The following is a 27280-nucleotide window of genomic DNA, read 5'->3' on the forward strand; positions in this document are numbered from 1 at the left end:
CCTTCCTCCCGTTTTTCTTCCATGGTTTATATTGATCCTTGACTTTTAATTCCACTTTCCTGTGTACGACTTGAATATTATATCGATATTTTCCCACTCCACGATAAGCCGCTTATGTCGCAGAAGGAAAATAATGTATCATGAAAATGTCCTCGTCTTGGGAATGACAATACGAGAGTAACAAACATCATCTGCAAAAGGACAATTTCCTTCTCGTCCACCATCCCACAAACCCAACACGTTTATTTAGCATCCAGCAAACTGTATACACATGTCCATCCCTCGAGTGTTAACAATAAGCATTTCTTATCCTTCTACTACAAAATGTCATTTACAGTTAACATTTTCAGTCAAGCGTGTGATTTCTCACACCTCCCTTCCCTCCCCCGCTTCTCTCCCTACCCTCCCAGCGTGCACCTGCCCTCGCCACCTCAATGACCGGCTAATCCCTCCACGCCCCATTACTCTTATTGTCATTCACCCGCACTTATAGGGACGGTGCCAAAACCAGCAAGAAATAATATAAAAGTACGTTTAAAGAAACGCTCCTGCCTTAGCAATGTTTCAGTTTCAGAAATAATTTTAAATATTTAATCACATTAAACTTCACCTATGTTATTTTGTCGATGATCCATCATTATGTTCATTGTATTGAATATCATGTTCATATGATCTTAGGCCCACCCCTTGATTTTAGGACTTGACTCTGTGATGTCCGTGTTAATACTTGACTTGTTGATACCATACCCCTGTATGGAGCTCAGGTCAGGTCATATGTCAAAGTGACTCTGCTGCATTTCTGGGAGCTCCCCACACCGTGATGCCGGTTCTTCTGATCTTGTCCTGTGAACAATGTATCTCCATGACCTCGGATTGGAAGGTTGCTCTTGTAATGTTTGAACATTACATTTAGTTTGATTTATTCCACAGCTTCTTCAATGGCTGAGAGATTCTTACAATATTCAATGCATTGGGTGCAAACATGCGAAGCAGCTTTATAAAAGAAAAGAAAGATTTAAGAGAATTGTCAAATGACTTTGTCAAAAAGTGATCAAGTTTTCTAGAGATTAGCAATTTGCATAAATCTCAGTTCAGTTGCTGAGGCATCAAACGGCGATGTCAGCCCTTCCAAAAGTAAATTGATCACATATGCTTTCAGTCTGCTCAATTATGTTTCAATTATATTTCAATCAGTATACCATTCATTCTGAGTTAATCTCAACTACGTAAGTATATTTTGCATTTTTGCAAACTGTGCTGAATATTTTACTTTTTTGGTAGTTTGTAACTTTACTAATATATAATGCTTCCGGAAACGTTTCCTTGACTACATCAGGCATTTCATAAAGAGGAAGAACCTTACAATATGATTGATTTGCTTCATGATATTAACAGTTTTACACGTCATCAGTTGTTTTACAGCTTACATGCTACGGAATCATCAATTTCTGAGTGTTGAAAATAATTGCTATCTTTTCTGTACATTTTAGGTTCACAAGTACGTTTTAGAAGATATTTATGATTTTTACAAGAGAAGGTGAAATGTCAACACCATACATCATCTCCATATGAATTACGAAAGTCAGAACCCTATCAATTATAGTCACATGTGCTTAATCAATAATCATGCAGTAATCATAATCATATTTTGTATTGGACGCAGCATTGATTTGAATGTGACAGTGATGTCTCGTCTCTATAGTTAAAGTTAATAAGAATGATACTGAGTATTCATTAAGCTCTGTATCCATCCGCAAGGTTCATGTTCAAAGCACATATCATCTTTATATATATAACTGGACTGTTTGCGGTTGAACTGTGAAACGTAATGAGTCAGGTTCTTGTATATTTCAGTTACTTTTCCTTGCTGCATTTTCGGCAATGACGTTTTTCGTTCACGCACTACAATAAATAGTTACTTGAATAATGTAACTCAATTACGCTCAGACAAAGGATTATGGGATTTATGTCAACTGCGAGTTGAAGGCCTTGACTGAGACACAGCACTCGTGTAGTTGACACGAAACAGGAACAATATTAATTAATAACAATGCATACTACAAACGCGTCTACCTGCATATTACAGGCGTTTGTGCCTCGTATGCGTCTGGTATGATTGCTACCAGTTTATCTTTTTTCATTTATCTTTTTTTTATTTTGTCGTTTGTTTTATGTATTTACTGGTACTTTCGATAAAAAACAAACATTATGAAATGACCATGAGAAATACAGTGACCATTTGTTATTTTAACTACTCTCTCCATCAGCTGGTTCACCCTTAAATGTGATGTGAAATATGTGTTTGCAAAGTTGTTTGAAAGAGGTAGTAATTCTTCGAATCAAATTCTCACTTCGATCGAAACTAAACCAAATGTAGATATAATAATTTGTAATCGCTGTTGACGTCACAGTGTTATATTAAGCTTATATGGAACTAGAAACGTGTTATATCGAGTAATGCAATACACCTAGGTATATATGTATATAATGCCGGAATATATTTTACGTAAACCAATGTTTGAAATGTGGGTCTTGTGACAATACTACTGTCGCCTCAAAACAATCGTGTAAGCTCACACAAGTAGCCATGTATACATATAGTACGTATGTACGTATATACACTAAGCTGTTCTCTGATTGCATTTATATGTTTAATATTTTAATGTATAATCTGAATCTTGATCTCTGTTGGAATCTACACTATCAGCGAATTCTTCAAAGACTTTGTAAGTCTACAATGTATATGTTTGGTGATGCATCGTGTTTATGTTATCATAGATTGTAAGTCCGTGAATCCAACCCCACTGATATATAAACTACTTTCCGTTGACCACAAAGCCGCTCAATACACCCTCAAGAGTTATCCAATATTGTTTTTTAAACCTCTTCCCCACCTCTCTGGCACCCTGAATCACCTTCTAATCTGCCTCCACCCTCTGACTACCAAATCATCACCTTGTTTCTATACATACTGAAGATAGACTTGGCGGTCCACATCCCAACAAGCACTTGTTTCACGGGATCTGTACAACAATACAAATCCCTTCTTTTGCCCCACACCACGACGAATTTACCTGTTTCAAAGTCAGTGATGCGGCTAGGTAGAGCATTGAACAAAGTCTAGATAACCGTGATAAATTACATATAAATTGCCATGGTTCAAAATTTCATTCAATGACAGGAAATACCCACTGAACTCCTACTAAGCAAATAAAACCACGGGGTGTGACGTCTTCAATTCATCCTTGCACTGTTGTAAACCTGACTTTTGTCAACGGCGTTGAAATAAAACTTAATTGCAAGACACTTTCCGAGATGCTGAATTACTCCAAACCTCGGCTAACATATGCTGGATAAGGCGTTGTATAGTCACACCTCGACAGCGAATACATGGTCCTGATTGGCTGAAGAGGAAGGTCAGGGGTTATTCTTCTGTAAGGACATGCTGGAAAGGCGCAGCCTGTATTCAATGGTCCCCGGGCGGCAATTATCACAGAGCTATCTGAAGAAGACAAGAGTGTAAGTGAATATTTATCCCCGCGTGGACGTCGCTCAGAGACAGACAAACCACGGAGTTGTCGTTCCCGGACGACGCTGTCACTGTCAATGGAACATCTAGGAGACACAGGGGAACCCGCAGGTAAGGGGGACGATGGTCTCGGGGTGGGGGAGAGGGTGCATACCTGGATGGGATTAGTATTGGTGTGACTCCAGGCAGCGCCTACTCTGCTGCCACCCGCATATAAACATAACGCTTGTTGGATGAGAAACCTTTCGTATTCAGCCCTGAAGGTATTGGCATATCAGTTCTTTTTGTATGGACAGTTTGGTATATTGTAGTGAATTTGTGTTATATTAAACATTCCGCATCCCACCTTACCCACCATTAGTCAGTTTACATGGTATAACAAAACACTTCTTAATAATATTCATTCGTGATAGTTGACATATTTGATCCCACATGACTTGCAAATGTATTGGAACAACATTTCTTGTTTTATAGAGAATTTGGTAAATGGCACTGAATTTGTGTTATGCTCAACACTCTGGCGTGTAGTCAGTTTACATGATGTTACATATCAGTACTGAATAAAACTTGTTCGTGATAGTTGACATATTTGATCCTGGAGAACTTCGAAGAAATGTATTTGGGACAACATTTCTTGTTTTACAAACAGGTTGGTAAATGCTACTGAATTTGTGTTATACTGAACACTCTGTATCGCACCTTACCAGCTATTAGTCAATTTGCATGATATAACAAACCACCTCTGGAGTATATTCATCCGTGAAAGCTACTGTGTTTAGTAAGAAACCGCCTTAGCACATATGTGCTATTTTATGAGAGACAGTGTTGATGAATGTGACTAAATATTTGTCTCCCAGAAGATGCCAGTTTCACCAAGTTACAATTTGCTGATTATCAGGGAATGAGGTTTTACAAACACAGTGTTATTCCTGTTCTTGGTGTCACCAAGCAAACAATATTTATAACATGCATTAATACTAAGCCAAGATGTTGTTTGTAAACTGAAAATGAAGTCTTTTGACATGGGATCAAAGGTCCAATACGTTTCGGCATAAGAGAGCTCAAACTTCAAAAGACAAATAACTGTCATCCATTGGAAAGTGTTAGTAATGTATAAATTAATTAACAGCAAAATCAGGTAGAATGGGCTTGACGGTAATTCTCTGTACATTTACAAATTATTGTTACAGATGTTCCTATGATGAATTCTTTGCATTTTAACTAGAAATGATAACAATACGTAACAATAAGAGTCAGTAGGTAATTTTCATATAAAACAATTCTTTATTTATATAACTCTTAGGAAGTCAAGATCGAAATTTGTACTGGTATGTCACAATATCACTGTATGTCGGCGTCGACACCACCATACAGGCTTACCTATACCTAGTTCCACAACATAACACATTGCTTATTTGTTGGCTATAGACATTGCTTGTTTATACATTTGTACCCAAACAAAGACTTTGTATGTTTGTCAGACTTAGTTAAGTAATGTTCATATTCCTGATTATATTGCGGTTGTCAATACATATTGCCAGAATTGTGCACATCAAAGTTATAGCTTACAGTTATCAAAATTATTTCAAGGAAATGCACTTTTAACTCATATCTGTTTGATGACATGATGGACGTCGGCAATGTAAAATGATGACAATTTATTTCATATTTGCAACTTATTTAATCCTGTACTGGTATTCAAGTAAATGAACTGGTTACATTTGAGCATCATGTTTATGTGTGTTTCATTTCAATATACCTTAATATATACCTTCAACACATATTGGTATTATTACTGCATAAAGCCTCAAAATATTGCAAGTCTATAAAGGTCAGAGAACAGATCACAGACGTAGATTTACATGAAGGGCATATTGCATTTTGACAAGTGTGTGTGTGCAACACAATTATGACATACTGTGGCTGTGTTAAAATCATGACATTTAATGATAAATTATTTAAATGGGTTTCTCTGCCAACAATTAAACACTCAGCACAATAAGGCAACACAATAGAAGCTACAAAATCTTTACCACATTCATAAGGAATCTGTGCAAAAAGCCGAGTCGGTTGTACAACTGTGACTATATCATGAACAGGTGTTGTTTGTAAACAAATCGGGTCTGAACCAGACAACCCAGTGATTGTCACGATACGATGACAGAGCATGGTGGTACCCGTCATAAGCATATGCTAAGTCTACTCATTTGCTCACCTCATGTTTTGTAATGTTTTGTGTGCGATTAAGTTTGTGTTCTACATCCTCCATATATACTTTGTCAACGTACGGCGCAATTACCACGCATTTCAAATGCCAGCTGCTAGGTATAAGTTTACTGTATCACTTAATATGAACAGGTTCTCCCTTCTACTTCCAATGTTTACAAGCCACATTGAAACACTGAAGCACTGCTGAAACAAATACTAATGATATAGTCAGACCTGTACAATACATTTTGCTTTTATTTACTGTGGACATGGAAATGATTTGGTCGCTTCTATTCCTACGTCAAATATTAAGCAAAACATTCACACACGGTATGTGGTGAGTGGAACAAATAGGAAATCAGTATTCTTCATGGTGACCTGTTTGATACGTGCATCGAACATAAATTCTGCAATCTTTTGTCAGTAACACTTTCTTAATGAATGTACGGTTTGGGCACATGTAATATTCAAGCATATATATTTCAAGCTATCTATATCATTTCCGTGAGTTTTTAGTCGCCATTGATAACCTATTTGTACCGTTGGTATGATCTTGTGAATTGTGATCTACAATCTTGTTTTACGCATATTCAAAACAGACCAACTCTGTCCAAGAAATTTCCTGATGAATATGTATCCCGGTCTAACGATTCCAAAGATACAAAAGATTAGTATTCCCTGACCCGATGTCATATGTAAACACTAGCATCACCCCTACATTTGTATGTGGAGATAAACATTGTGTAACACATTCATCTGACATTTTGAAATTTGAAAGGCGTTCTACATATTTGCACCCCGGCAACCAGAGAGGTTTCTCGGAGACGACTTCACCGCTGTAAATAGGCAGGATTTAGTGAGGGGAACTCACTACGGGAAATTATCAACTGCGCACCGTTATAGCCTTTGTTTTGCACGAAACAAACCGGTTACGGTGCAGCTTCATATTAATCCTATTTCCTTTTAGTTATGCCCAACAATACAACACAGTCCACACATTCTGGAAGCGGTGTGTCAGCTGTAGCGAGGCAACAGCCCAGAGTTGGGGCAAGAATGTCATAAACCGCTCTGGCTTTGTCCTGACAACGAGAGTTACCCCGCATGAGGCCCAACCGTTCAATGGTGGAGGGGGGAAAGTAACGGTGTATCAGTATGGCTTGACAACAGCAGGGTGACGCTCATCTGGGTCTCATTGAATGGGAAATAGAATTATGTGGTTTGATTAGTCTTCAGCTGAATAGAAATCGTCTCGGTCGGGACGGGAAATGAATGCTCACGCAGCGGGTACAAACGTGTGCACCGAAAACAACATATACTAAACAAAATAGTTAGGGATCATGAATATATCTGGTTTGTGTCCTCAATCTTTATTGCAAAAAATGTTCCCCCCAAATCCTCGATCTTTTACCTTTTTTTCTCTATAAGTAGTGAGTGAGTTTAGATTTTGAGTCTCATCGGCAATATTTCAGCCCCATTGTCACTAAGTCACGTTCAAGATTTGTAATGATTAAAGATAAAATATATAACCCCCTGATTATTATTGCAGTAAAACAAGTAGACTATCACAGATGTAAATTTAAAACTATTAGTTAAATCTAAAACAGTTTAACTGTTTTATCAGACGATACAATAAAAACAGGCTGTTGATCGCCAGTAACTGAAGGCAGGTCACTATACCAGCTAGGGACTATGGGGACCTACAGTACTTTTCTTATCCTATCTAGATTTACACCGCCCCTTCAGCCGCTGACGGCTGAAGAAAATTGATCACAAAAATACCACGTTTAGAAAATACTTCTATAAGTAGATGGAGGGAGACCAACACTGTACATCTGCACAAACTGGTTAACTGGCCATGGTATGTTCAAGCAAACAAATATACAGGAAACTGTGCCTGTCTTATACTGATAGTGTTAGTGTTTGCAGTTTCCTTCAGATCTTTTCCTCGTTATATGGCTGTAATATCGCCGATGCGATGTAAAATTTCAACTCATTCACGCCATTCTTTTAGCGTTAAGATAGTCGTAAGTTGATGTTAATGAATGGTACTTACGGTCATCGTAACACGTTGAGAAAATCTAAGCCCTGGGTATTTAGGGGATGATCGCATATTCGAGTGTCATTTGGTATACATATTTGATTGTTATGGTGTATTGTTCAAGGTACATTTCTGTGTGATGGGTTCAGTGTTTTACTGGCTATTTAGACACTCGCCACATGGTGTCTTTACCAGATCAACACGCTGACAAATGTTTGTAACTCAGAGGCTGTCAACTGATATTAACATAATATCGGTGTTCCTTTGAACATCTATTTTCTACCAAGTTCAAATTGAGTACGACCGACCAAATCATTCAAAGTAAGTTTATCACGGCCAAGCCTTTAATCGTAGTTTTTTGTCTTGGTTTAGGTCTTTAAGCAACGGCGATTTGACGCGTGCAGACGTTACATACATGTATGTGGCACTGTTTCGAATACACGTTGAATACCTGGAACCGCCTTTGATGAGAAACTGTGACACACATTAATTATTCTGCATTATTTTGTGTGTGCTGCAAAAACGCCATGTCAGAATCATTCCTGAAGGACCCGTTGATGGAGTTTCCCGAACGTGTTGTACCCAGTGATACACAACGCGTGTTTGTACCACCCCATATGCGCCATCTATTCTGTCAGAGGCATGAGTGTTGATTATCACACCCTATAACCTCTATTACATAATTTGATTTGGAACAGCGTTATATTTTCCAACATCACGTTTATCTCCGCGTTATTAACATTTTTTAAAATATCATACTGTGTTGGAAAAGCAGAGGTATATAATGTGATTATGTAGCTCTGAATGACTTTGAAAACCAATCACAAGCCAGCATTTATTGAAGTCACGGTAGAATACCACCTCCTAATCTCCAGCTATTCTGCCAGCGGGATGGGAGTTGATTATCACATCCTATAACCCCCACGACATAATTACGACTGTCTTGGTTCTTTCTTCAATTTTGGAAACGCATTTTCTCAAATTCATTACATTGGTGTTTTGCCTCAGTAATCGTAATTCAATAACTGAGAATGAAAGCTATTTTGTTTATTATTTTGTACAATAAAATTTCATTTTAACAAGACCTAAATCTTGTCACGTAATACATGGTGCATCATTTGTACAACAACAAAACAAACAAAAATATCAATGGTTTTTAAAACAAATCAAATCACGAATATCTATCTATCTCTCGACATTCATACATATTTTAATATATCTGATATCGTGTGTGTGTTTGTGTGTCTGTCTGTGTGTCTGTCTGTGTGTGCGTGTCTGTGTGTGCTTGTTATCTGAGATGAGTCCGTTCACCACATGATTTGCACTCACATGTTCTCTGCTGAGCGAAACAGGTGCCAGATGTTCATTGGAACTTGGCCCACTTTACTTGAAGATCCGGGTTTGTATTGATCTTCAGTAACCGATACTCGTCGTAAGAGGAGACTAACGCAATCGGGTGGTCAGGTTTGCTGTTTCTGCTGACCCATGACATCGCATGTCAACTGCGTAGATACATGCCCATATTAGCATATTAACAAATGTTGCCAAATTCGTCCAACATCTATACCATCCACCTTTAACACTGTAATCTATGAGGAAGCATGTATTTATCTATCCAGCCTGCTTAATCTTTAACAGTATCAGAGATCAACCGTATATATTTGACATATACATATATTTGGCTACACATGATGACCCATCTACCTCTACTCCAGTACGACATTCATCAGATACGACTTCAGTCACCCGGATACCTGCCGTTATACGGCCGTTCCGTCGCCAGGTAACCGCTGAGCGACCAGTTGGAGCCTGTCGTAAAATACCACCACAGGGTATATCGTTAAAAAGAGCTTTGGAAAATTCTGACAATGAGCGTTTATAAAATATTCTTTCACGAATTAACCGTTCATTAGGCGTTAAAGTAGTTGTTGAGGTTGTAAAGATATTTCCGCGAGATCAAGGTCAGCATTAAGGCGGATGGGCTGTAAGTGAGATGCATTTATTGGACTACCATTAACACGCCCTCAGTGTTCTGTTAACGAGAGATTTGTGCCCGCAGGGCTTTCAATGATATATTCCACGGCTAGTGTGTGCTTAAAGATGTCGCTTAAACTAACTGCAAGCCCTTTATCTCACGCATTTAACTCCAGATTAAATTTATATTTTTTTTTTGTTACTTTACAAGATGTTTAGTTTAATCTTGTGCAATTGCATAATCGAATCTGTCTTATTGTTTTTACCTACATCTTACATTTGGTTCGATAACATTGAACCTGTAACAGTAGCAACACTGAACTAAGCACATACCAACCCTAGACCAACGTGTGAGTGACTTTAGTTTTATGCCGCTTTTATCAATATTCCAGCAATATCACTGCATGGTCCACAAGAGATGGGTTCACACATTGTACCCCTGTAAGGAATCGAACCCGGTTCTTCGACGCTACCCGCTTCCCCACCTACACTGACCCAGTGTATTTGTTGTTGTTATATTGGGTTTTTAAATGCTGTAGCCTGGATAAAATGATTTTAAATGAATGTGTACCAGTTGTTATGGTTATATACCTAAAACGTATCAACATATATTAACTTAAATTACCATACACCAAATGTTAAAAAATGATTATACGTGTTACACTTTTGCTGAATTTGCAAAATTTGTAAATAGTCACAAGTATGTTTTGTAAGGAGTTGTCGAGCTTTTCGTGAGCGAAGAGCTTCGTATCTTAAGGGATCATGAAATTTACTTCCAAGGGACATGATATGAGTAATTTTTAATCATGTACATTTTCCATAATAACGATATCAGTATTAGCATTCTAGTGGGAGTGTACATGTGTTTAAATGTAACCCCATTGATTCTCATGCTTGCAATTTGTTTTCATTTATTTTATGATGCACTGAATGAAATTATGGAATCAGACTATTAATTTTGAAAATTTAGTTAAACTTTCTTTTCACCTTAGCTGATCCTTAGTAAAAATTGAGCCATGATGTTTTTAATAGAACATGTATTCATCGAAGAAAGTGACTGATTGGGTGAGTAAGTATAGTTCTTTGCCGCCTTTGTGGCCACCAGAAATGGGTTACACACATTCTACCCATTTGGGGGATCGAACCCGGGAATTCGGAGATCCCGCCGCCCTCAGCAATGTTGAGTACTGTTCTCTCTATCTCATTAAATAGCAGGAGGGGTAGTTCGAATTCGACATTGGATGCAATGCTCAGCAACTCTAACGTGGATTGCATAAAATGATGAATGTTGCCATCTGAATTAGTCTAATGTGTTGGCTAGCTTGTATTAATTACAAGGTTTAGCAAAAATTAGGCATTGCAATGGTCAATTTGTTGCACGTGATCTCGATCTCAGACTTAGTTGTCCTTGATCTTGATCTCAAATTTAGTTGTCCTTGATCTTGATCTCAAATTTAGTTGTCCTTGATCTTGATCTCAAATTTAGTTGTCCTTGATCTTGATCTCAAATTTAGTTTTCCTTGATCTCAGAGCTGCTTCTAGCAGTATTGCAGCAATATCGTCGTGACATACACGAGAAATGGGCTTCATACACTGTACCCATGTGGGGAATCGAACCCGGGTCTTTGTCGAGACGAGCGAAAGCTTTAACCACAAGGCTACCCCTGCCTTATTAGTAACAGAAACAGACAGACGCAAGGATTTTGATTTGAGTGAAACAGAATGTTGGTTTTTTTTGTTTTTGTTTTTTTGTTTTTGTTTTTGTTTTTGTTTTTGTTTTTGTTTTTGTTTTTGTTTTTGTTTTTTTTTGTTTTTGGTTTTTGTTTTGTTTTGTTTTTGTTTTTTGTTGTTTTTTTTTTGTTTTTTGGTTTTTTTTGTTTTTTGTTTTTTTTGGGGGGGGTTTTGGGGGGGTTGGGGGGGTTTTTTGGGGTTGTTTTTTTTTGTTTTTTTTTTTGTTTTTTTGTTGTTGTTGTCTGGATTTTTTTGTTGTTGTTGAATGTGAGTATTAATCTTTACTTGTATTTATGGATTTAGTAACAATATATCATACGTTGTGTGTTAATTTCTCTCAAGGGTAATACAGTCTGATGTACGCCACTTTGTATCAGTGTACCCGAGCCGGTAGGCGTCCATCAGGCGGTATTACCCAAAGAAGAAGCATACAGCGTATTTATCTTACCGCTATATTCAATATACCAAATATCATTTTTTTTTAATTTGAAGATTACTACCGACGTTGTGTCATGTAAACAAAATGGCGCTTTGTTACTCGACTGGATTTTTAAAATCAGTGAAAACTGAGTGTGTAAAATAAAATAAAATAAGGAGTTCAACGGAATAAAACAGCATTTCGAGGTGATTTAAGAAGTAACGCAGTGTAAGATACTTTTTGTCTTTACGTCAACTTTGCTATGCTTTCTGCAAAAACCTTATGAAGTTAAAACAATGCTTCTGTGACATATATATTCTTATCTTACCTCACGCATAACTGTCGCTGTCTGATTGGATGAGTGCTCCTCTATAATTTTCAATGTATCCCCTGTACAAGCGAGGTGCATGGCATTACATCCCGCTGCCAATAACAACGCATTCGGTACTTCGTGGTAGTTACTTTTTTATTTCGAATAACATAAAATGAAGCATGATGCACGGAAATTACCGATGTTTTGCACATGGAAATCGATGGAAGGGAGCTAACACAAAGTATGTTTTTCTTGTGTCGGACGTGTACGATCTGACATCCATGCTTCACACAGTTCAAAATTAACATTGACATGTTCGGTAAGATAAATACGTTGTTCACTGGTCCCTCGGTGACCATGGATTGAGGTACCCGCGATGTTTGTTTAAATTCCCCTCCCCCAATGCCCCTCGTGACCACTTTTAGCTTCATATCGTACATGTGTTTAGTAGTGTATAGTGGACTGGGGTAAAGTGTTGATCAGCTGGCTGCATAGTATACTCATGGAAACAAATAAGTACACGTGTTCCTTTATTTATTCCCAGAGTGCAATGTATTCCTTGTGACAAAAACGGGAAAGGAATAAAGGGACCCTGGTTTTCAGTAGATGTAGTACTACTATATCTGGATGCTGGACTCAGCATTCCCTATGTGATGTTGATGAACATATGCGATCAATAACATGCATCAGTCATCCTATATCTGTGTTTTAGACTGGTTTGAGCACTGCTTGGACCCGTCTCGTCGTTGCGGTCACGGCAATGGAGGCGTAGAAGAGGCTGTTACGGAGCCTGACAGAAACGAGTCTCTGTCGGATGAAGACCAGGACAAGAGTCAGTATTACGTTTTTGAAACAGAACAAAGGTTTTTTTTTCAAGATAATCCATTGTTATATTTCACCGTCTTCCCACTTTTTAGATAAAAGTATTTTCGTTTTGGTGAGACAAAACCAATCTCAATTTGAAAGATTTAATTCTTAAGATTTAAACTCAAATGTCACTCCAAATATATCCCCTTCTTCCCTTCATTTCTTAATTTATTTGATTTTAGCTTCCATTTCCATCAAATATATTTGAAATATTCTCAAAAAGCAACTGCGTTCATATGCATTTTTAGTACATTGTATTCGTGAATGATATTGCAATGGCCTCTGTTCGCGTTGACGAAAATCTTTGTCAGCTGAAGCCATGACCACTCAGGTCATCCTTAACTGTGTACTACCTTATCATATCTGTAGATGAGATTCTAAGGACTACAGTAAAACTACGAGAGAATATCAACACCGCTGTTACTGCATCTTTTGATACAAATATGTGAACGACATCGTTACCTGACTGATATTCTCGTACTGTACCAGGATGAAGTGGCAGTTTTAGGATCTTTCAGATCTTAAAAACCTCTCATGACGTCTCAGAAAATGCCATGTATATTTAAAAATTATGCACCGTCTTACCTTTTACTAGATTTGTTTTAGTGCAGGATTGGAATATATGTAGTGAAGCACATAAATGGGTCGATACGGACTTCTTGTTTTGGGGCTTGTTTCAGGGCTGGATATGAGAAACATTTTGTTAATGTATGACATATTTTCTTCTATATAGCGGCTATTCCAAAGGCACGTATAGGCTCCAAGCCGCACTCGACACCTCAAACGTTGAAATGGTAAGTGAGAATGTAAATCCTTGAATATCTGAGTGAGTGCATGAGCTAACATTTACAATGTATCAATAAAATCCTAGACGCAATGAATACATATCAAAGAAAGATGTTAAAATCACTACATCAGCACAAAATTAGTGCGTAGCCTTACGCCATAATACACATACGGCTATAAGTCGACATCAACCGAAGGTGAACCCCCATACTAGCGACACTGAAGTATTTGCACTCTTACTACTTATATGGAATTGACCTGGATTTACACCACCCTCTCAGCAGTATCAACAAAATGATTAAAACTTATATCTATATACCAAGTGTAACATCTTGGTATGGATATGTATACTATGTGGAATATGTATCACAATACTCACGTGTAGCAACGGTTTGCATTCTACCCTAAACATCCTTTCTTGCACAATTTTGAAACAATAAACATGAATGAGTTAAAATAAACTTTTTGCACGCAAGATAAATGTAAGTGTGTTCTGTGTTCACGCTTGTTTAAGAATTTATACCGGAACGTCGTTGCGTAATGTAAGTAGTGAAGTGGTCATTCATAAATCATCTTACTTTTCTTTCGTAGACTTCGTTTGTTTACGGATGTCATTATATGTTCCTCAAGGCTGGAGGAGAACTATGAGATAGCAGATGGGGTGTGCATCCCCCGCTCCACCCTGTACCTCCACTACCTGGACTTCTGTGAGAAGAACGACACCCAACCAGTCAACGCCGCCAGCTTTGGGAAGGTATGTCAGCTACCCACTTATCTGTATACAGCGATCCTTGTAAAACGGGAAGTTGGCGTTCTGCAGGGTGACTGACTGAGTCAGTATGGTTTTATGCTACTTTTAGCAATATCACGACGGGGCACCAGGAATGGACTTCACAGGTTGTACCATGTTGTGGAATCGAACCCAAATCTTCGTCGTGACGAGCGAACGCTTTAACCACTAGGTTACCCCACTGCCCCTTGGTCTGTAAAAGCTCATACTTGTGGCAAAGGGATGGAGGAGTAGCCTAGTGGTTAAAGCCTTCGTTTGTCACACCGAGCATCCGGGTTCGATTCCACCATGTATCATTTTTTTGGTGTCTGTCATGACATTGCTGGAATATTGCTAACAGCGCAAAGCCATACTCACTCATGTGATGAAATGTACGTCTAATTTGACTAGATTTCCCTCTTACTGAGATGACTGAGGCAACAGGTAATACTAATTGTACATTTATGAAGTCTAAGATACACGGTTAACCATCCAGCGACTCTCTGCGCCTAATGTTGCTACGCTTCAAATGATTTGTGACCTAAGTTCTGTGCATCTGGCCATGCACCGCTCATGCAATTACAAAATGGCTGTGTTGCAGATAATCCGCCAACAGTTTCCTCAGATAACAACAAGGAGACTCGGAACCAGAGGCCAATCCAAGTAAGTACACACTTTGGAAAATCTGCATAAGTAGTATAGACAATAGGAGCACTGGACCAATAGCATTTCACCCCACTTCTGCTCATACCCACACACCAAAACGGATAAATCATCAAACAACAGCTGAGCATTGCCACAATTTGCTAAACTATTATTGTACATAATTTCACGTTTTTAAATATTAGAACAATGTTCTTTCAACCCCATTGCTCTCATCCCATTGCTGAAACACAAAAGTGGCCATTTATGTAATTCTTGTTTGCTAAATCAAGTGTCCGAGCCTCCTTCTCATTGCGATTTTCTGATATGCACCATTCAAACACCATGCACCTTTTGTGCCAAAACGTAATATGTGTGCATCATAGTTTGGTACTGTTCTGTTATGTGATCAATGACCAATCGTGTGATAGGATCTAGACCCAGATGCATCTAATGTAGTCAGCGGTCTGTCCAGTTCATGATCAAGTGAGACTAAGCGACCTGGCATGGTAATCATAGCTGGTCACCCTATATTACCCATTGTGTCATCTTAGAAGAGGTAATGCTGTATATATTAATATGCTAAAAGCGCGTCATTCCCAAGATAACATTGTTACACTTAACCACTTTCTAAAAGGCATGTGTACTGCCACTGCCACTGCCACCACTGCTGCTACTACTACTACTCCTACTCCTACCACCACTACTACTACTGCTGCTGCTGCTGTTGCTTCTGCTAGAACAACTACGACTTCTACTACAGTATTATTGTGTCTTTCTTTGTAGGTATCATTACTATGGAATCGGTGTACGTGAAAACTCCCAGTACTTCGAGGTCATGTACTCGGCCAAGGCGGCACAGGGGTGAGTAACGTTAGACAGAGCTCACCCTGCTTAGTCAAGTTTCATTCTTACCACATGTTACCTACTACGGGAACAAACTGCTCCGACCCAATGGGATTGCCATCGCCAGCTATTCACACTTGCTGCCAATTGCCGTTTTGGTTCTTATTGTTTCATAGTTAATTGTAAAATAACAACTTAACATTTTTATGCTCTGTCACGGTGAAAAGGAATGGGTTATATAAATACATTGTCAGTGTTTGCTGAGAGGACGTACTAACCAAGAATATGTCAGTTTTGTGTGAACGTTAATACAATATAATGTGTTTTCGTTTTATCTTGAAACTCTGTAAAAGTAAATACATGTACAATGCATGCGATGTAAAAAATATTAAAAAGTAATGATACTTTTCATTTTTTTTGTCTAGAACCGGCGACAACAAGAAGGACGGATCAAAACAGGTAAAACATTGCTCGATATATACCTTGTCTGTCTGTTTGATGATGAATAGTACAATGTTACACCATTTAAATCGACTGACGTTGCAGTATTCGTTTGTGGTATTTATACCATGTTAACTAACTGACGTTGCATGAAAGGTTGTTACCTTTACGACATGTATACACATATATACTGACATGGTGTTATTCATTTGATATTTCACCTTGTCTACCTAACTCATAGCAATACATGTATGTGTTTATCTACTAAAGCGTCTCAATGCGTTGTAACACACATATCGTTTCTATCTACTGAAGCGGTCTAATGCAGTGTTATACATATATAGTGTCTATCTAGTGATGTGTCTTAATGCACTGTAATACACATATCGTGTCCATTTGGTGATACGTCGTAATGCATTGTCTTCCACACACTTTGTCTATCTACTGACATGTTAAACTGGATCTTCACAATTCGAAATACAGAAACAATAGCCAAATGTCAGACCTTGTCCTTGTTTTCTTTGGATGAAATGATTACATATATGTGTAGGTAGGTCTAGGGTTTTTGTATTTCACGACTTTTAAACATATTCATGGAAATTTCCTGAATTTGTAATTTCTAATGTTCCGAGCGGATTTTGTAGGAACTAGGCAACTTTATCGCAGAACTAGGCAATGGATATTTTATGAACGCTTCTATGGCCTCGTAATTTGTATTTCTCGAAACTGAACATTCATTTCTGTGTTTGAAAGTATCAACACAGCCTTGCTCTATATTTTTCTAAACTGCGAAAGGCACTATGTGTTCATAGTGAGTGAATTAAGATTTTTAAGTAACAATAGCAATATTTCTACCAATATTTCTACTAAAAGCTTTTTAATTCATGATAAATACATTTTGTAAACGAAGGGCAATAAAGCAAATAGAAGAATACTAGATGTAAATGAGAAAACATTTTATCTGTTGAGACAATGCAATGTAGAAACATGCTACACTGATCGTAATATCTAACTGTGAAACTAGTTTACGGTATTATGAGCTTCTTAGGAGACACAACGCCCACTACAGTGGGGTGGACTTATGTTACATGATAACGCTGATCAATTTCTCTGCTTCCACAAGGTCATTTATAGATGTTTCTGCGAAGGAAATCAATATGTTTACATATACGTGAATACTGAAGCCAATTCATGCGCTATGTATAAATGGTTGATGGTTGAATGAGTTGTGTCTAGAGTCAGTGGTTGTTGTCTGTATGTGTGGTGTCTACAGTCAATGGTTGCTGTCCGTATGTGTGGTTTCTACAGTCGACGGGATGTCCGTATGTGTGGTGTCTACAGACAATGCTTGTCCGTATGTGTGGTGTCTACAGCTAATGGTTGTTGTCCGTATGTGTGGTGTCTACAGTCAGTGGTTGTTGTCTGTATGTGTGGCGTCTACAGTCCATGGCTGTCGTCTGTATGTGTGGTGTCTACAGGCAATGGTTGTTGTCTCTATGTGTGGTGTCTGCAGTCAATGGTGGTTTCTGTATGTGTGGTGCCTACAGTCAATGGTTATGTGTAGATGGTGGCGTATTCCCCGAGGTCCAAGCTGGGCACCCTCCTTCCAGACTTCCCAGATATAAAAGACGTCAAGATTCCACCCAACATCGATGAATCAAAGGTAACGTTAGCCACACACATTTCTAATCTGGCTCATTAATTCATGTGTATTATGTATCGCGCCATTTTACAAACGCAATCCTATATTTGGCTGTATCGATCTGTACAGACTTCAGTTGTCAAAGAGATACCAGGTACTATATTTCATCAACACAGGTAAATCACACTTTTCCAAAACCTTTGATGTTAATCACTTTTATTGTGACGTTAATCATGATGTAACCGACATTTGAGACATGACACTGAATACAACATGAAATGTAGACAGTTTTGTTTAATTCTTTGTAGACTCTTTCGGGGTACTTATCCGTGTGTATGTTGTAAATATTCCCGCGGCACGCATTCACGCCAGCAAGTATACATGTAGCAATCCGTTAAAAGAAACGTTGAACACTATGTTTCAGCTTGTTAACAAGATCTTTGTGCTAAATAAAGTTACATTACAACTTCAGGTATTACTATCAAGGAACGCAGAAAGGCTTCTCAAATATCCTTGTGCTGACCAATCGCACGTGACTATTTCTTTACTGTGGTTCCGTCCGAAAAACCCAAATTCAACACTGTTGTTGCTGATGTTGCTGCTTTTGCAGGTGGTGACGTTCCTGATGATGTACCGGACACACTGTCAGAGAATACTTGACACTGTCATCAGAGCAAACTTCGAAGAGGTGGGTTTGCGATGACGTCATCAATGCTATTTGTACAATGGCCACCTGGTTCTACAGACATACTAAGTACTGTCTCTAATTGTTGAAAATTTAACATACACTCTATGGCCTAGACTGTTTCGGTGTTGATAAATGGCAACGTGTGATCTGATTGTGATGAAATGGTGTGTCAGTACCATTGCTTGAATACCGTACCCACTGAATACAACACTTAAGTCGAGGTCTGTACAATACACAGAACCCACTTGAAGCCAGAGACAAACGGAATATCTTGAGGGAATGAGGGAGTGAGTGAGGATATTTTAGGTATCTCAAAGTTGCTCGCGTTGTCAGTGGTCACGATAAGCAGGAAGTTGTATAGCTGTGTAATCACCCAAAACTGGAAATATCGAGTTGCATGAGACAAAGGCCATCTGTTTCTATGACCTCAAATCCAATCAATATCACTACCTTCTTTTCCGTAGCTGTTTAGATACATGTATGCTAGAAACTGTCTATTACCACTCTGAAAGAGGGGCGGTAGAGTAGCCTAGTGGTTAAAGCGTTCGCTCGTCACGCCAAAGACCCGGGTTCATCTCTCCACGTGGGTACGATCCCCTATGTGCGAAGCCCATTTCTGGTATTGTGATGGAAATTGTTCAAAGCGGCATAGAACTAATCTGACTCTGGTGTCAATCACAAGAATATATAATTATAAAGCTCGTTATTCTGCACCGTTACATTTTTACATCAAATGTAAGCGAGTGAATCATGTTTAATACCACGTCGTCACTTTTTACCTGTTTGTCAGGAAGATCATTGTTTAACGCGGTACAGCTGATATTGAACACCACTAAAATATCGATGACATCAGTAGACGTCAATAAAGATTCTCCCTTTCTGCACATATTGAACGTATGCTTCATGCTTCAGGTACAAAGCTTCCTGCTTCACTTCTGGCAGGGGATGCCAGCACACATGGTGCCGATCTTGGACTGTCAGTCTATCGTCATGCTGGTGGGCGTCTGTGACTCAATCTTGTATAAGGCTATAGCCAGCGTCCTAATGCCCACAGTGCTACAGGCGCTGCCAGACAGGTAAGTCATCGCTGTCTCACACTTAACCTCACATCATCGCCCCACTGACTCTGTTTTACTTTAAGATTTATCAGATTGATTGAATTTAGTTTTACGCCTTACTCAACAACATTACAGCTATATGGTCTGTAACATACTCGCAGACATACATACAGACAATGGACCAGACAATCTAGTTATCAACAACTGAGCATCTATTTACGGGTATGAGATACGATGACATGCGTCAACCAAGTCAGCTAGCCTTGACCACCCGATGCCATTTGTAGCCTTAAACGACATGCATGGGTTACTGAAGATCAATTCTTCACGATTCGTCTTCAGAATACATACACAGCTCTTTAAAATCCCACGTGAGGACTGATATTTGCATAACATGGAACTAATTTGTAAGAAAGATGATTTTGCTGTTCATTATATACTGCCACAGAGGTATATTCATTTAAAAGCCCTGTATCGCTGTAGGGAATATGGGAAAGGGGATCTTTCGAAAAAGAACGGATTTCAGGAAAGTGCTCTATCATGCAAATCAGTCTACGTAACCTTTGCAGATTGTCTTATGTCCTCACCTAAATTATATATTATTTAAAGAAATGTGTGGTATCTGAATCAAGCTGAAAATTATTGCTATGCTCTCATAGAAATGTGTCGTTTCACAAATTCTAAGGTGCTTCTAGAAAAACACTTGTTCTAGAAAAACACGTGTTTTCTAGAAAACACTTCTTACATGCTATTGCACATCTTTGTACATCTTGTTCACCTATATGGTAAAGACAACAACACATCACAATGAACTCGGTGCTCTAAAATACAATGTTGTCGTCTATACCCACTGAATACAACACTTCAGTCGAGGTCTGTACAATACATAGATCCCGCCATGCCATTTAAAACAACGTTATCTTCGGTGACCTTCCACCGCAATGCCTCTGTTGATGCCCTTTTCAATACAAAGCGTTTAAGTCATTCCCATTCAATGTCACGCTTGAGTCGCTAAAATTCCAGTGCCAAGCTTTAGTCGATGGTCCTATGATACGAGACTGATACGTTTAAATCCATACTCTCATATGATATCGGCCGGGAATAATGTACCAAAGTGTATTTAGGCATACATAAAGGGACTTTCATAGAGTAAGCATGCCTCAATCAGTTCTTCCTACTTGTATTTCAGTTTGACCCAGGTGATTCGGAGGTTTGCCCGCCAGCTAGACGAGTGGCTCAAACAGGCTCTGGACACACTTCCTGACTGTCTACAAAGAACAAAATTTGACCGTAAGTGTTCCAGCCACATACATCGCTTATACAGTTTATCCATTGACTGAGGAATTATTAAGATTCAGGAAATGACTGGGGTGCAGATTACCATATTCCAAAGTCAGTATGACATATGAACAGTCAACATTTAAACTTCTACGCTTCAATTATTAATATTCCTGATACACCCAGTCTGCCAGGGGCGGCGGGGTAGTCTAGTGGTTAAAGTGTTTGCTCGTCGCGTCGAAGACCCAGGTTTGAGCACAATGTGTAGAGCCCATTTCTGTTGTCTTTCTTTCGTGTAATTGCTGGAATATTGCTAAAGTTCACCCACACAGCATGACAACATCATAACCACTGTAATATATGTGTTCAGTGGCGAGGCGGTTTGCCCAGGTGCTACGGCGGCAGACATCCCTGAACCACCTGTGCCAGGCGGCCCGAAGCGTGATTCATAGCTCCGACATCACCCTACAGATGCTTGACGACTGGCTCAGTGTCGACCTCAGCAGCATCGTCAAGCAGACTCTGTACACCATGGATCACTACTCTGAGCGGGAACATGAAACGATATTCAATTGTAAGTGACTGACTGTATCAGCTGACGATTTTGGCGTTTTGGGGCGGTGGGTGGGTGGGTTGGTAGGTTGGTCTGTGAAACCTAATTCTAGAATCCCTCGCCGTGATATTGCTGGAATCTTGCTGAAAACTAAACTCACTACATTCCGAGACACATCAATTCTCGTTATAGCGAAGGGTAATTGCGAGGTTAGGACGTAAATACCTCGCTCTTACATTCCCCGTGTGTCTACTGCACAGTGAGTGTGTGAGTGAGTGAGTGAGTGAGTGAGTGAGTGAGTGAGTGAGGATTTTAAGTCACGTTGGCAGTATTTCAGTCATATCGTGACCAAATCAAGTTATAGATTTATAATAATGAAAGGGAAATTATAAAAAGAGAACTGTCAGCAAAGGACAGTAAAAAACTAGGGTATTACAGATATATAATTTTAACCAGTAATTAAATGTAAGGCATTTTATCTACACATGACAACACAATATAAAAACAGGCTATAGACCATGGTGACTTACCTTTCGGCTATTTGCAAAGTTATGACAACATGGCCCTCAGTTAAAATAACATTTACTGTGCGGGTAAAATTGTGGTTTGTATAGATTTGCTTCAGTAGTTTGCGGAGACAAATACCGTTTTGTGCACAGAGACCTTCCTAATTATGTTAATTTTATTATTAATTTTATTTGCCCTACAGTGTGCACAGAGTTCGAGCGTCTTCTGGAGGAGCAGGCCCCAATCGAGTCGTACATCGAGTGGCTAGACAGCATGGTGGACCGCTGTGTCATACAGGTAAGGACAAACCAAAGCACCTACCTCAACACAGACCCGCGAAGAGCCAGATAAGAATTGGTCTTCATTCTTGTCGTAAGAGGCGACCAACGGGACTGGGTTAGTAGACATATGTCATCGTATCTCATTTGTGTAGAACGACGCACTTGATGCTGATCACTGGATTGTGTGGTCCAGATCCGATTACTTACATACCTTCGCCATAGAGCTTGAATACTGTTCAGTGCGGTGTTAAAGATCAAACAGAAAAACCTCTAACAGACATCACACGCTCTCATGTGTGACTTATGACATTGCTAGTACAAGACGTCCTCCGGTATGTTTTGAACACTGGAGTTTCGAATTCAGCATTGCTGTAATCTACATATTTTGTCAAACTCTCAGTTCCAACACATACGTTAAACCTTGTAAAACATGTATTCCAACTCACACTAGTCTGACTTGTCGTATATACCACACTCTTAGAAATACCACACATTATAATGTGATACCCTGATATTTGTCTCTGAACTGACTCTTGACTTGTTTCAGCCCAGCTTGAAGAAGTCCGGGACGATGCGACGACTGGCCCGGCAGTTTCTGCTAATGTGGTCGTGCTTTGGGACCAGGGTCATTCGGGATATGACGCTGCACAGTTCGCCTAGCTTTGGTAAGTTACTCGGGTGAGTTTACTTTTACGCCGCACGTAGCAATATTCCAGCTATATGGCGGGGGTTTGTGAATAATTGAGTCTGGACCAGACAATCCCGTGATCAACGGCATGAGCATTGATCTACGCGACTTGGATACGATGACATGTGTCAACCAAGTCAGCGAACCTGACCATCCGATCTCATTCCTTGCCTCTTACGACAAGAGTCCTGAAGACCAATTCTAACCTGGATCTCCACGGGTCTATTGGCTAAAGCGTTTGCTCGTCACGCCGTTCTGATGATTATTATTATTATGTTGCTTGATGTTCTTATAATCATTAATTTTATTATGAAAGGCTCCTTCCATCTCCTGCATCTGATGTTTGACGATTATGTGATGTACCTGGTGGAGAACCTATACTGTCAAGAGCGAGCTAACGATTTCCTGCGAGCTATCAAGGGAGAGAACTCAGACAGTAAGCAGTATTTCATCGTACATGTTCTCATGGAATGATAAGAACAGAGCACAGAAAGACAGGTGAAAAATATATGATAATCAATAAGCCAATCAAAGCGAAAAAAACACAAATACCGTTTCGTTTGTCTTGCTTTGAGAGAACTTCTGTGCTCAAAAGAAGTCATTTGGGTTACGTGTACCAAATTATACTGTGTAATAGAAAGCTCGTTGGTCAGTATGTTTGATTGCGATATGTATGGAAAGCCCAATGGCGTAGCCTGGTATAGCGATAAATTGATTGTGTGATCTACATTCCAGATCCAATAGAAGATATCATTCTTCCAGATCCAAGTGTTATCAAGGAAAGCTTGTTATCACCCGCTGACACGGCGACCTTGACCCCTACGATACAAGAACGAGGTTCTGTCATCACGAATGCACGCAGTGTCATGGGCCACATGTCAGGTAAGTTCATAAGTCAATCATCCGGACATTCCATTCTAGAGTTGGCGTCCACAAAGAGTGAGTGAGTACTGTTTTGTACCACTTTCAGTAACATTCATTTGGGACACCAGAATTGTGCTTCACACATGGTACCCACGTGGGGAATCAATCCCGTATCTTCGGCCTAAAGAGCGAACGCATTAACCTCTGGGTTCCCCACTGCCCCTCCATTTTAGAAGTGATATGCCACGTTACAACCTACCATGACGCAACCGGAGTGATGTCCATTGACAAATCACATTGAACTTGAAGGGTAATGTCTCTTATAATTACAGCTGTTGACCAAGTGCTTTGCATAATGGTTTATATAAACATATCTTCTGTACAGCGTACGATGACGCAAGTGGTGTGACGTCATCATCTTGCAGCGAGAGACTGACCAATCAGAACAAAGTGACGCCAGACTCGCCTCGGTCTCGACATCAAATCCCTGTCTCACAAAGGTACGTACACACGTGTCTCGATACACAAATCTGTCGAAGAGATGATTTAAGACGGTCTTATCTCCATAAGCCGCACTCTGAAATAACTACATGATTTGCACTCAAATTGGAATCTCGGTCCACTTTACTTGAAGATACGGGTCAGTGTTGATCTTCAGAAACACTGAAGCATGTAACGGGATCGGGTGGTCAGGCTTGCTGGCTTGGTTAACACATGTCATCGGTTCCCAATCGCGTATACCAGTGCTATATAAATCAACCAAAGGCGGCCAACTATAATATGAGTTGACGTCTATGCAAGGTTTCGAATCCACGTCAAGGACGTATATACAGAAATTCATTTTGAGGGTTGGATTCGAGGAATGGCGGCCATGGATGTAGTAATGTGGTGTGTCCCACTCTTATGTTCTTTCCATACTGAGTATATATCATTGTCGTCCAACTCCCTCACATGATTAACGATGCTAAGTAACATTGATCGTTCCCAGCACACCTGTTAATTTTGTCGCTTTAGGTGTGTGTTGATCAACACCGCACTCAGCAATAGTCCAAATATAATTCAGACAATCCAGTGACCAACTTCATGATCATTTGTGGGGTACGATGACATGTGTCAACCAAGTCAGCAAGCCTGACCACCCGACGGATCAGGTTGTCAAATTACTGAACAGCATCGGGTTACATTTGTGTCAACGTTCCTGTGGCCTTGAATGTAAGAAATGAAAGGACTGCAAGCAGGCCTGAGCCAAGCCCGTCTAGGCTTCTACTTCGAAACATTAAGCCAATATTTGTTCGATCACACTCTTGAAATTCCCTAATAATCTATCCTATCAATCTTTTGTCCACTGACATCTTCAGGAAAGCATTTCTTTTCATTCCAGCAATAACCAAGCGGTGTTCCAGTCATGTGCTTCTTACAGCGCCCCCTACAGTCAAGGTCACACAAAAAGTACACATGCGCATCCAGGAGGTCAAGTGCAATACAACTATGACGTCACTTCCGGACAGGTTTGTAATGGCTTTAACCTCACCGTAAAAACGTTTCATATGGAAAATGTACTTTAAAGTATTAACGTAATTGTTTCAAGTTTCAATACCCTTACAAATTACGTATTACATGTACAGAATATTTGCTTATTACTACAAAGGCCTGCGTTCATTTTCCTTCGTTGTTAGAATGTGAGAATTCCCAGTGTCACACGTTTGTTTTGACGTCTAGTAATGATGACCTGCGGCTGTTGAAAAATAAGAATCTTCACCCTCAGGATCAGAAGTTTGTTATGTCTTTGTCCACTACTGTTAACTACTAAATACTGCCGATAGCAGCATGAAACAATCTTTAGTCACTCACATTTAACACACAGAACACTCGTGTACATGAGTTATCTGTCTCCGCTTGTATTCATGAAAGCTGCATGCGCCTGTTTGTTTACAGATGCCTGGTCAACTGACAGAGGAGACCGGAAGACAGGCTGCCATGTCACAGTCCGCCATGCGCAGTGGGGGTATTGCCACGGACTGGTCACTTAGCAACCACACGAGGCAACAAACGTCAATGAACGAAAATGTTCCCCCTCTAATTAAGATGTGAGTACTTTCTTGTATTTTATTCAGTTCGGGTAAGGGTTAGCTGCTTTGTTGTTTGACGCCGCATTCTGCTATATTCCAGCAATATTCCTGCGATCTCTAGATAACTGAGTCTGGATCAGCCTTGATCAACATCATGAGCATCTAGGCAAAATGGGATACGACAAGCATGTGTCAACCAAGTCAGCGAGACTGACCACCCGATCCCGTTAGTCAAGATGGTAGTTCCCCTGGTTCAGTCCTTCAAATACATACACAGTATTTGAAGATTTTCTTTTGTTATTTGTACACCAATATTATCATATTTATTCATTTCCAGGAACGAAACCCATGGCTATACTTCTTCGTTCCCCCCATCCATCCGACAGTCAGGCATGGAGTGCGGAGCCTACAGCTACGACAACGTTGGAAAACCTGCCCCACAGACAACTCCGGACAACAGTTCCTACGGTTACCATGGATACACCCCCGTCGGAGATTTTTATAACTTCACGGATCCCAACTCAAAGCGAAAATTAGAAGAGGACACATTTTTTCGATCGTATAAGAGACAGACAAAGGACTTCTATTATGAGAATATTCCTGGAGGTTTCGCACAGATGTAACTGATGTGGCAGCATGGATGGGTGTTATTTATTTCAAAACAGTGCTATGAGTATGTATGTTGTTGCGCGAATGTTCAATGTTAAAAATGCATTGTGTTGGGAACCTGTTATGTACTTGTCCTTAAAACATTTTTCAATTTATGACATCTAATATCTTCCAACGATTATCAAGGCCAACATGGAAATAACGACTTTCAGGCACGCCTCATGTAAGTCATTTATCGTGGATCACTATTGCAGCATGAGTGAGTGAGTTTAATTTTACGCCGCTTATAGCAATATTCCCGCAATATCGCGGCGGAGACACAAGACATGGGCTTCACACAAGCGTTTGATACAGGTGTCCACATTCGGAATTGCGCCTTCGGCGTGATGAGAGAACGCTCTAACCACTGGGCTACCCCATTGTCCCGCGAGAGCTGTACTCGGTTGCAATGTATGGACTTTTATCTACTATTTATTTAGGT

General features: G+C 39.6%; 1 protein-coding gene across 1 annotated transcript; it reads left to right on the plus strand.

Annotated features, from left to right (window-relative positions):
• Positions 1-3606: 3606 nt before the first annotated feature.
• Positions 3607-26874, plus strand: LOC137290293 (transcription factor RFX4-like). Its single transcript, XM_067821102.1, has 20 exons — positions 3607-3640; positions 12924-13043; positions 13812-13872; positions 14495-14618; positions 15235-15296; positions 16062-16139; positions 16547-16580; positions 18127-18225; positions 18815-18892; positions 19805-19968; positions 21140-21240; positions 21599-21802; positions 22491-22585; positions 23117-23234; positions 23574-23693; positions 23993-24139; positions 24507-24621; positions 25503-25629; positions 26057-26208; positions 26528-26874. Exons 1-20 carry the CDS (start codon positions 3607-3609, stop codon positions 26811-26813), a joined length of 2319 nt encoding a protein of 772 aa, XP_067677203.1. The 3' UTR covers positions 26814-26874.
• Positions 26875-27280: the final 406 nt, after the last annotated feature.

Source organism: Haliotis asinina, chromosome 1 (genome assembly GCF_037392515.1).
Source record: "Haliotis asinina isolate JCU_RB_2024 chromosome 1, JCU_Hal_asi_v2, whole genome shotgun sequence".
Taxonomy (NCBI): Eukaryota; Metazoa; Mollusca; class Gastropoda; order Lepetellida; family Haliotidae; genus Haliotis; species Haliotis asinina.

Coding starts and splice junctions, on each gene's coding strand:
- LOC137290293 (XM_067821102.1), top strand. CDS start 3,607: ATGGAACATCTAGGAGACACAGGGGAACCCGCAG. Junction 13,044..13,811: donor GGATGAAGACCAGGACAAGA/GTCAGTATTACG, acceptor TCTTCTATATAG/CGGCTATTCCAAAGGCACGT. Junction 19,969..21,139: donor CTACAGGCGCTGCCAGACAG/GTAAGTCATCGC, acceptor CTTGTATTTCAG/TTTGACCCAGGTGATTCGGA.